This window comes from Fulmarus glacialis, unplaced genomic scaffold, assembly GCF_000690835.1.
Source record: "Fulmarus glacialis isolate BGI_N327 unplaced genomic scaffold, ASM69083v1 scaffold4276, whole genome shotgun sequence".
Taxonomy (NCBI): domain Eukaryota; kingdom Metazoa; phylum Chordata; class Aves; order Procellariiformes; family Procellariidae; genus Fulmarus; species Fulmarus glacialis.
Window position 1 is genome coordinate 112,826 of NW_009216090.1, and position 12,527 is coordinate 125,352.

Consider the following 12,527-nt stretch of genomic DNA (forward strand, 5'->3'; position numbering starts at 1 on the left):
TTCACTTGCCTTGGTTTACATTCCTTAGACTTTGGCCACCGGCTACTCTAAGACACAGGATGAAGGAGAGAGACTTTTGGTACGACCTGGTATGGCCATTCTTAGGCAGCTCATGATTTTGCATTGCTAGCTCCTTATTTCAGCTACTTCTCTAAAGAAAATGACCCCAAATTGGGTATGACACGTGGGGGTTCCCTCACTTTGTGGGATATTCCTTTTCCCTAACTGTGCCTCAAGTGCCTTCCACCAGGATCAGAGCACGTGGTCCACCTTTGCGATGCTTCTCCCACCTCCATCCACTCCCGGAGCCTCCATCAATACACAGGGAAGGGAAGCAACTTTCTCTAAATCAGAAAACACCAAGGAGTCACTGACTGAGCTGTAAAGTTCAACACTCTCTCTTCTCAGATCTTTCTTATTATAAAGTAAGAAAAGAACACTGCTTCTGCAAGTTTCTTGGTCTAGCAATATCTTTCTACAAGAGAATGTCAATGAGATTTCTGAACTACATTCCACCTACAAGGCTAACCTGATTTCGGAAAAGTCCATTCAAAGACTAGATTTGTCCCTTTAAGGTTTTGGAAGTCCATTTTCATTAAGCCTTCTGCAAGGAGACCGAAGCTAGTCGTTTTGCAATGTTGCCAGCCAATTAGAAACTAAACTAAATGCACTGTAGCTTTTAAAACATTTAAAAAAAATTGTTAATATCAAAGTTAAAATGTCTAAAGGTATAAACAAAATCATAATGGGATGCTGGGTTACTGTATATGGTAAATAGCTCTCTGGAGGAAACCTTTATTACTCCCTCAGGGCTTTCTTACAAAGTATGGATTTCTTAATTCCTAGTGGAATATTTTTCATACACCACTGCAGACTATTAAGTACCAGATATTACATTATGTAGTTTAAACTTTGCACTATGCATGAGAAAGACTTTCCTGTCGAGAAAACTATATCTGTGCTATTATAATCTTTACAATATTAAAATTAATACTGGCTGCAGGGTATAAGCTTCACTACCAAAATTTGGGGGAGTTTATAATTTAATATATTCATCAGCCTGTGTGGGAAGCTGCTTGTAAGGGAGGGAAATCACTGCAACAGTGAAAGGGGTATTTACTAATTTTGAATTGCTAGAGAAAGGCAGAGCAATGGTGTCATCACATCCCACTGGTGTCATTCTCAGTACCGGGCTAGCAAAGGGTGTGGTGAGCCAGCAAGAATAACGGCATTGCAAATACTGAAGGCAATTCATTATGCTTCAGGACATTTCAAGTTCCACTTGTGAACCGTTAACTTGTTACCCATGAGGGATTCAAAGCTAAGTATTAAAAAGATAATAAAAATGCACCAGCCCTCAAGGCACCCAAAAGCAGATACCTCGTAAATACGTAAAGAGAATTCTTAAAAAGTTTATATTAAGAATTTATTTTATAATCTTTTCTGCATAGCAGCAGTGGCCCACCTATATCTCACTACAAATATGAAGGGGGAAAAAAAAAAAAAGAGTGCTGTTAAATTTTATTTTCAAAAATTTTAAGGGAAATTCAACACTCACTTGTAGACTGTGCCTCCATTGCCATGACCGAGGATGTCTCGATACCGTATGTCTTGTTCATTCATCTCCACAAGAAAGAAAGAAAAACAAAAGAGATGTCATGCTGTGGATGGAAATGTCAAGGAAAAGCAACTCTAGGCCATAAACAACAAGCAGTCTGGGTCATTTCAAGTTCAGCTGCAAGAACGAGAAGATCAATACAACATTTGCTGTCCAATTTATAAAAGACGATACCAAGGGACAAAGTGATGGAAAGTTTAATGACAATTTGTTTGCCTGGGTCATTTCATTAAAGTTTGATAAAAGGTGTCAAAATGGAATGATATAATATAGCTCAAGAGGGTCAGGTCACAGATACTGATAGGAAAAGGGTCTCCAGAATAGCACATAACCAAAGCCAAAGTTGGAGGTGAATGGAAACAATCCAACAGAAAACTGTCACCTTAAGAATGGCTAGAAAAGTTTATGATTTATTCTGGAATCAGCATAATTGACACTAATTGAGTGACAGTTTTGTCAGTAGGATTCCTTCATAGTGCTTCATTTATATACCTTTTAACTAAAGCAAATATTCTGAAAAAAAAAAAAAGTCTTGAATCACGATCCACTAAAAAATCATTTTCCTTGAAATATACAACTAATTGCTTGCCTCAATCTTTCCACTCACTGGGACAACTCTCCACATACGACGATGTCTTCAGATATTTGAGCAGAAGCTTGATAACAAGCACTGTACATTGCAAATGCTGGAATTTGGGATCTTTCTGATATGGATTTTATAAAAGCTTATTATACATCACCTTGCTGGCTGAGCAATTCAAATGTAAAACTACAGTTCAACCTTCTCCTGTACAAATACAGTTATACTGATCTTCCAGCTAAACCACTTATTAAAAATAAAAAAAAATCACTACAGACATTTTTGGAATGCACATGCATACTTGAAATTAAATATTTTAATGAGAATAAATTCTGGGCTGCATGCATTTGCTACTCCAAAAAGATCTCCTCCATTGCCTGATCATTGCAAGCAATAAATGTCCGGGCAAATCCCATTTTTAAGAGATGTTTTCCTAGGAATTTGTTACCAAATCATTAACTTGTTTCTATTAACTATTTATATTTGATGGGATATCAAGTTAAACATTTTTACATGAGTTGGCATGGCTGCTTAAAGACTTTCTGTCATTTTTGTGTGTTAAAAGGCATCAAAAAACCCCTAATGATATGTCTGGTCTGCTATCACTGATGTGATTAGAGATCACTTAAGCACATCTGAGATATAGCTTCAAATTAGCTGTTTCAACTACCACAAGCACGATGGTGAGAGCCACACAGACCTCGCCATAAGCTAACTATCTGTATTTATCCAACTTCTGAAATGGCTTTTAAAATTCAGTGGGGACATGTGCCCTTCAGTTACTAAGCCATGTTTAAGCATCCCTTTTCATATGATGTCAGTGAAGATAAGAGGAACTTTGCCCCTGGCTTCAACTGGAACAAGTGATGGTAACAAGCTGAAATGCCCTAAAGAGTCAATATTCAGCATGTCTTACCAACAGAAAATGGAATATTTAATTGAATTAAAGTAGTTTCAATGTTTTAAGGGCAGAAATTATGAACTCCAAAATTTGTGTTCTTTCCTTTCACTACCTGAACAAAAAGCATGCTTGTGTCTCACAGGAAATACTTTTCCTCTATGCATTTCTTCCAGTGAGCTCAAAATCTCTGAGATTTGAAATACCTCAAAGCAGAAGTTGACTCCACATTATTACCTATTTGTAGTTAAACCTTATCTTAAGAAGGTATGAAATGGCCCATTCAACTATCAAGGTTTATGTTGAAAATGAAAATTTATTTTATTACTGAAAGCTATCTTGCTTATTGCATCAATCAGAAAATGCAAATAAAGAGGGGGGAAAAAGACACCTCATAAAGAACAATACTTCATGAATGGGTTTTAAAATACGAATCTATACTGGATCCCTTGCTCTAAACATAATTTCTCTCAGACTGCAGTACTCATTAATTTAAAGCGCATACTGTGTTTAAGGAGTTCTGCTCTCCTAAGCTGGAGGACTTTAATTCTCCAGTCTTTGAGGTAACAACAAACATCTCTCTCCTATATTCCCAGCAATGTTCTTACAAACAAAACTCTTAAGAGAAACCAAATGAATCCACAAAGCTATGAACATACTTGTATCTTTGCTTCTTGGGGGGAAAAAAGAAGAATTTTTTTGTAGTTATACAAGTTATAAGCAACAAATTGAGCAGAACCAGAGACATAAAGCGTATTCTCTTTTCTCCTGCTTTTTGGTAAAAGGAGAGTATTCTCTTCACACCGTTCCCTAAAAGCCCGCGACAGGAGCAGTGCCGTACTGTGATGCTGCACCACTCGCACCTGCTGCCAGCCCAGCACCATTTCTTGTCTCTAGGCACAAAGAGCAACCAGAAACCCAGGGTGAAATAGGAAGACTGGGGTGGAGCAAGGATCTGCCAGCAACTGATAGAGAGATAAAGTGTGATTTACTGGCTCAAATAAAGATGCCAAAAACATGTGGTGATTTATTTATTTTACTGGGAAAACTGGATTCTCAATCATAAAATGATAACATAATAACAATGAACTCGACAGCATGGACTGGAATATTAAACCTGCAAAACCGAGTTTGATTGGATGCCAATATTAACAGAATTAATGAAAGAGCAAAACAGACTTCAATTACGGATCAGCAAACAAAACATCCCTTGCTTATACCTGCTGTTTTTGAAAGAAATCAGTGTCTATCTCTTGTAAATCATTAAAAACAAAATGCTCAATTAATCCTTATTTTATATGTAGAGGCCTGACAGAGGCGAAGTCCTATAGCCATACCTTTGCTTTACGAATCGAAGCAATAATGGTTTCAGAAAGCAGTCACACTCTATGAGCAGACAATTGGAGAGATTTAGTAAATCCCGCTTTATAGAGCAGAGACTAATCGGAAAACACAAGCCAGTCAAATGTTTCTTATGAACTGTTGACACTATATCAATGCTGAATCAATTGGTGGCATTTACTCTGAGTGACAGAAAAGAAATAAATATTTATATCACATCACCTATATCAATGAACCTAGGCAGAAAGCTATTTCTAACCTGTCAATATTTGATTATCTTGAAGAATCATGTCCCCTTCTTTTAATGATTAATATGAATTCCTTATTAAACCTAAATGGAAACTACTAGAGGAATATCATTATGAATGCCTGAAAGCATAAACTGCCAAAAAATAACAAAAAATAATAACCCAACCCATATTTAAGTAATGATAAGTGTGACTTAATCCCCCAAAAGGAGGAAAAGCTAAAGTTACAACTAGAAACCTATTTCCAGTTATGGATCTATGACGAAATTTTGCAGAACACAATGCAGCATAACAAAAAGCATTTTGTCTCAACAGAAAGCAGTATAACTCCCACCAGAGCAGTGTGACTAAAAGGTAATATTAAAACTTATTTTTTATTTTCTTTTTTTTTTAATGGGTTTAAGTAACATTTTTTAATATCATAATAAGAGTTTTGGTTCCTTTGTATCTTTCTAAAATTCTACCTCGCAGGAAAGAAATCTGTTACAATCTATTGCAGGGCACACAAAATAGTAATTTCTATTACTCAGAACAAATGAAATGCCAAATACAGCTTATGGACTCAATCACAAAAAGATAACTTTTACTCACGTTCAGTAATTCTACTTTAAAAAAATAATTAGTAATATTGGAGTAATTATCAACTTCATTTTCAAAGTTCAGAAGCATGCTGGTGGTACTTACGTAATTTTAAGTTATCCAGAGAAATATGTTGTTTAGCTACAATTTTGAAACATTAACAAATCTACCTGGTAGGAATCTGTGACTGTTAAACTATGTCTGCACGTAAGGAATGCTGACAAGCTTAAAAACACATTTCCAAGCTGTATTCAAAGGATTCAGTGCCAAATGGGCAAGGCTGCAATACTGGCCTGTTCGACTCACATTTTAGAGGGGCACTCTCATCTATTAGACCACAATGTTACAGGTGATACTGAAGGACAAGCATGAAGACCTGCCTTTATCTTCTTGACACGCTCAACTACAACTACTTGATTCATGAAATGCCAATGAGGCTTGGAGAGGTCATTGTGTGAAGGCACTGAATACGCATCTGAGATAATTAAGATTTCAGCCTTCGAAACATGGAAGGGAAGTGAACAGCAGTTAAGAAAATCAATAAGAGTCTTTTATTTGCAGTGACACAGATGTCTCAGTCAATAGAGCCTAATAGGCAAGCTTGATCGCAATGGACAGGTGCCTGCCTCCAAGGCTATCAAAGGGCTTTCGCTATGACAAACATTAAAACATATTTATGTTGCTTCTGAAGAATCTGGGATTCTTTTAAGGTAGTTTAATTTAACGGTGTATATTTAATGTCATCGCGCTACTGCAAGCCTGCCCATACGTTCAGCTCAAAATGGGTAAGAAATGCTTGCTCCGTTTGTCCAGGACATCTACTTTTCCATCAATTGTTACATTAAACCTTTCACTTCTGGGTGCCAGAATCTAAATGCTTGAAGCAGGAAGAGAAAGTAACAAGACAGCGTTCTACAACTTTGGGGTTTTTTTTGTTTTAGTTTGGGTTTTTTGTTTGTTTGGGGTTTTTTTTTTTTTTTTTTTTTTTTTAAAGAAGCTACAACATAAGGTGATTCCAAATATTACAGAGCAGTTCCTTGAAAGAATCTGCTAAATATTGAAGTATCTACTGCCCTAAAAAATACAAAGGTCATTCTAACTGAGCAGTTGACTTAGTTATTCAAAATTGATTAACTTTCTTCCCTGAAATTGTGGCAGCAGCGCAACATGTGTGAGGTACTTCAATCTATCTGGAGCTAAATCTGATTAGCACATTTTGAGAAATGGGAAGCAAATTGCTATGCCAATCAAAGTAAATCAGGACACATAACTCATTCATATCATGAAGGTTTTCATGGTCCCTCCAGTTCTGTATTAAAAGAACACATTACAACTAAATGAGCAGTAAGCATCTCTCCACCTATTTGTGGTATGCCAATCACTCCAGTATTAGGCAGTAACGAGACGTGCATGTAGCCAAGCCTCGATTCAGTGCACCTACCTGGCCATTTGCAAGTATTTTCTTCAGCTCTGCAGAAGACTTTTTTAAGCTGAAAAAATAAGAGGCAATTATTTTTAACGACTGTGCCATTTCACTCTATAAAATGAAGTGAAACCATAAGAAACAACAAGCCACCAGGTTAAGTTCACGGTTACATATTCTGAACAGATTTAACTTTAGCAATGCTGACTGATGTTCAGTACAGCTACTCCTCAAACTGCAGACAGCAGAAATGGAGAAGCAATGAACATTTAAGAAAATCAATATATTTTTCACCTTTACAAACTAGCTTTTTTAGATACCTGACTATACTACCCTTTGAGATACAACCTATTATTTGTCAGTTCAAAGAAGAAAAAGAAAAAAAAACAAAGATACCCTCACACACCAGGTGTTTCAAAAAAACAGCAGGAAAATAAGGTTTACATCTAGTTTTCAGGTGCCTTTTCTTGTTTTAAAATCCCTTAAGGCATTATGCCTCAATAATTTCTATAAATCTGCAGCAGAAGGGTGTGCAATCGATGATGCCTCACTACCTCAACTGACCGCAGACTGGAGCATGGTGAGCAGGTGAACACAAATCCTCATTTAGGCATCTCAGGGACGTGCCTAAATTGAGGGGGGTGAGGAAGATTGCCATGTGCATCCATTGCGGGTCAACCTGCTGCTGCAGTCCCTGTGCTTTTTCAGGAGAAACTACTCCAGGGTCAGTAGTCTTACATTAGGCAAAATGACCCATATTATTTTTTTCTAGTAAGAGAACTTTAAAAACCCACAACTATCAGCTTGGTGTGTTTTGCAGGTAAAACTATTAACGGCTTCAAACTACTTCCACCCACTCGCAAAACACTGCTTCACCTCCTTTCCTGACAAACTCTGTTCCTTGTACGTTCAACACAACAAACTGCCTGGGTAGAAGTATAGATGTATGTCTGCAAAACTTAATCTCAAAGAGACATTCTGCTCTTACTGCTGAAGTTAAAAAAAAAAAAGTACAAAATAATATATTCTTGAAAGGCATGTGCACGTGTCTTGATCACAGATCATTATTAACAAGAACAGTGAAAACACAGATTTCATATTTGGTGGCTTTGTTCTTTAATAGGCCTCTTGTTCCCACGAGTACTTTAAAGAAAAATTAAGTTTTCCAAGGAAACATAGGTTGATCTTGTCATCTTTCATGACTAACAATTTGTGAACATGAAACAAAGAGAGACTTTCAATTACTTCAAAAACAAAACTCATAGTGCAGAAGGTTTCGGAAAAGGAATGGCAATTAACCACCAAATAAGGTGACAAGAATCTTCTAGAAGCCTCATTTTCAATGCACTTTAAGAACAAGCTCAAAGTACAGGAAGTACTGAAAGCCAAAGCACAACAGCGACAGAAAGCAGCTTTATTTAGTTCAGTGGTATGATAGACTGGGAGGAGGACTGCAGTTCATAAAGACATTCAGATTTATTTTCTTTAAAGAGTCTTGGATAGGATCTTCACCATTGCAATACACAGCAAATCTTCCCCAAGGGATGGGGGCAAACTTTGCCAGAGGAGATTGACACAGGGTATTGGGCTTCTTTTTTTATCTCTACAATTAGCAAAGCCACTAAAGGGAGCATCAAAACTGGTTTTGGTGGTACTTGAATGGGGCTACCCACTGTAGCACAACTCCAGCACTGCTGCCACCTGTGTGGGGTGGCATCCTCCTCGTCAACGGGTAACCACATCACATCACTCCCACCACGCAAAGGCAAGGTTTGTGGGACAGTCCCACCACTGCAGCACTTTGTGGTGTCTGCCAGCACGGGTATCGGCACTTCACTGACAGAACATGCTTAATGCGATATGATTGTGTCTTTGATCATGTTCGTCTCTGTCGATTTTTTTTTTTTTCCCAAAATGCTCTCGGAGAGAAAAGGGAGCAGCATGCTGATGCACGGATAAACGTAATATTATATGCTTATTAGAATAATAGAATAATTTAGGCTGAAAGGGACCTCCAGAGATTTCTATTCCCATGTTTCAAATATGCTCTTATATGAAGAGGATGGAGCCAGACTTTTCTTATTTCCTTTTAAGCATACACAAGGTTTTTTGTGGGGTTTTGTTTGTTTTAACATCAGTATTGAGCACAACACCTTCCTGTAACAGTTCATGTAATAAAAGGGAGTTTATGCTCCAGTATTTAAAAGCAGATCTCTAGGAAAAAAGAGAAAAAGTTCTTTTGCATTTTAAGATCTTAACATGGGTTTTGAAATTAGGACTGGAATCTAAAAAGAAAGATAAGGGAGATGGCCTCCAAAACTTTGCTGAAACTGTATGAAACAGGGCACCTAAGCTGTTCAGATTTTTCCAAAATCTTAACCCCACAATAATAAACCTACTGAATTGGGTATCAAATTTTAAAATCAAAGAATCCTGGAATGAGATAAGCAATGAAGACCTGAACATACAGACCTTGCCTTAGACAGTGATTATTAGATCAACTAAAACAAATTAGCTCACCCATAAACAGTATTTCAATGCTTTGTAAAGGACAAAGCCACCTGAAATACCCAGCAAAGACTTATTTCTTTTGGCAGAAAATAATTCTCCTGAAGAACCAGCAGCACAAGTCTAACAAGATCCATGAATCAAGGTAATTTCGTCTTCCCCACTTCACTCCTGTGTGCCCAGTAGTCATATTGAAAAAGTTATTCAACATCAAGCTTATCGTTAGTAACGACCGCACACAAGGTTCCATTTTGGTTTAATAAAAGAAAAGAAAAGAAAACAAAACAAAACATATGCTCCCGTTCTTGACTCTTACCTATTGCTTGGAAGGGAATCCGAGACTACCGAACTGCTATTATTAGCAGACCCTGCTCGCGTATTTACCTGCAGGCAGGGAAAGAATCTTTATCAGTCGTTTGTGTTCAGAGGACACTATTCTAATTAACCTGTAATTTGCCATGAATTTCTCATTTCACTATGAAGGTTAATTAGCTTGTTGCTAGGCATGCCAATGGTTGAGGTCTCGCCTGTATGTAGGTTAGCAGGCTATATAATTCATGGACTACAATATATTATCTTCACATCTTAAAGGCTTAGTTAAATAATACAAAAAAAGAGATGATATGTCCACCATTTATTCTGATTTTAAAAACTAAACTATCATTTAATACATTCGTAGTCTTCTGCATTTCAAAATGGGTATGATTACAGAAGCAATAAGCATACCTGAATGAATCAAGCAACCTAAAAGAATTTCATTGCAGTGCCTTCCACACTTAGATAAATTACTGAAATCAAATGAATATGGTGGGGTTTTTTAAACTCTTTGAAGTAGTAGCAGCCATTAGTTGATGAACTCAATATTAAAATTTAGGAACCTTATTAACAGAGGTTAAAAACAAAAAGGCAGGCAATTCCATTTTTAATAAAACTGTATATATAGGTATCACAGCCAACACCCAGCAGATGAATCCTTCTCCCACCCTCACAAAAAAAAAAAAAAAAAAAAAAATCTGCTTGTCAGAGCTCAAGAAAGTGCAGTTTTATTTGACATTTCAATAAGTGGAACACAGCATTACAAATCCATCTAACTTTACTGAAACAATTATTGAAATTCGTACCTTCAGGCCATGTATGTTCCGTTTCCCAGGAGGCTTGCAGGCTGAAACAGTAATTGACTAAATTGTAGAACACATCAGGGCCATTTACAAATTTGCTCAAAATGAATCTTTTAAAAAGAAATGAGGGTGACACCAAAATTAGCAGAGAGAAATGATTGAAAAGTGCCTCACAAGACCCAGAGTGGGAATTATGAACCAGGATTTTTAACTTGCAGGAGTGAGCATTTATAAATGCTAAGAGCTTTCTGACACCATGTAATATAAATTCTAATTTCTGCTTAAAACACATCAAAATCAAGAGAACTGTTGGCTTAAATTATCAGATTCTTTTTGTAATTCAAATTAAAATCAATATCTTACGTCACTATATTTCACATGCTGTATTTTTCCTGGCATTTAACAGAAATATTTGCAAGATGTATTTTAAAGGAATCAGCTGCCACACATCATGAATTAGTCATATTGTCAAATGCAGACAGTTTGTTTTACATGTGGAAAAAACATGTCAGGGGCAACCGCAGTGAGTCTCAAGAAAGCAAATACTGGATAAATGCAATACAAAATGCCACATTTTGGACACAGCTGTACAAATGTGGCATCTTATTATGATGTCTAGGTTTACAGAGGGACATGCTGCTTGAAAAGAAAGTATTTTCCTAAAGTCTCTCAAACTATATATTGCCTTGTTCTTCCATTTGGTGGATGTGCTTTTGTCAAATGTTAAAGCCACAAAGGCTTCTAGCTACATGTTACAGACAGTTCCCATTTTAAAACTACAGTGCCCTACAAATTGTATGTTAAAGGGCCTGTCACTTTTGATTGATTGTCTGAGGAGGGATGAATTTGATTTTTCTCTTTCTCTGATGCACATGCATTTCACTTCCATTTTTGACAGCAGGAAACAGAACTATTTATTAGTCAGAAGGACACAGATGATAGTTATTAAACACATCAGTTAGGGCCAGGCCATGTGCCTTTTAAATGACATTAGAATGTGCATCTTAAAGAAGAAAAATATTATGACACTGTGGGCATTAAAAAAAACACAACACAGAAAACAATAAACTATTCTAAAACACATATAAGCATACTATATTTTTTCCAATAGATTAAAATCAACATTTTGAACAAGATATTAAAAGAATAATATTTTTTATTATATATATTTGAATGGTATATTCACCTTGCATTCCACAGATGGGACGTATATATAACATAGACAGGAGATATATATGTGTGTGTGTGTGTATGCACACACTCTCTTGTTTATGTATACGCATACAGAGGTTTATTTTCAGTATAAAAAAAGAACTCTGGCTCTTACCACCTAGACAGCGAAAATGCATTTTTTTAAAAAATAGACAAAATACCATTTTTTCCCCTTAAAGACCTTTAAATTATCAAATGAATACTGCACAGCCAAGGTAACACATTTACATATCCATGGCAGACTTTATGGAAGACACGAGTTTTTGGAAGCTGACTGGAAACAGCAACTAGGCGGCTTCCTGAGAAGTAAGAGAGGCAGAAAGGGAAAAGGACTCAAAGGAAGATTGGGTTTGCAAAGGAAGCTCTTAAAAAGGAAGAACCTTAAACTACAGGCAGAAAAGCTGCATGTTACTGATGGGGCTTTAAACTGTAGCATGTAGAGAGACACGGCCAAAAGGGCACGAAAGAAAAGCGCGTGTGCTAACAAAATTTGGGATGTTCATTAGAAAGGCAGAACTAGAACTTTAAATGCCAGAAGACAGAAAAAAAATGCAGGAAAGTGCATTTTATTTGACATTGCAGAAAAGCAGCAGCAGAACTTAGAGGCAGTCTGGGTATGAAGGGAGCACAGGGCAGCTTTAAAGCTCTAACCTAGAAAGAATAGATGTTTTAAGAAGGTGATTTGGAAAGATGAAACAACAACTCAGCTCTGAAGCAATTCAGAGTAAGGGGCAAGCCACCTACGAGGAAATACCCAGCAGACACATGCGTAGTTGAGCCAATGGTGAAAATGTGGAGATAACACATGGGGATCATATCCTCAGCAGCATGGAGATGAATTCTCAATCTGTACAGTCAAAGAAAATTATCCTTGGATGTAAAGGAAATAGAAAAAGGATAATGCAGCAAAAAAAATCTTCAGGAATGACCGAAAAGGAGACTCTATAAGAAGGTTAAGCCCGATTTGTAACCTCAAAATGTCCCTTTAAACACTCAGGCATG

At 36.8% G+C, this 12,527-nt stretch overlaps 1 protein-coding gene across 1 annotated transcript in view; it reads right to left on the reverse strand.

Moving 5' to 3' along the window:
* MAP2K5 (mitogen-activated protein kinase kinase 5) overlaps nt 1-12,527 on the reverse strand; it is a 131,459-nt gene that overhangs the window by 107,165 nt on the left and 11,767 nt on the right. The window contains exons 4-7 of the mRNA XM_009579158.1: nt 10,317-10,357; nt 9,512-9,579; nt 6,706-6,754; nt 1,559-1,623 (exon numbers count right to left, since the gene is read on the reverse strand). Coding sequence (XP_009577453.1) covers nt 1,559-1,623; nt 6,706-6,754; nt 9,512-9,579; nt 10,317-10,357 — 223 coding nt within the window. The remainder of the gene's footprint in view (nt 1-1,558; nt 1,624-6,705; nt 6,755-9,511; nt 9,580-10,316; nt 10,358-12,527) is intronic.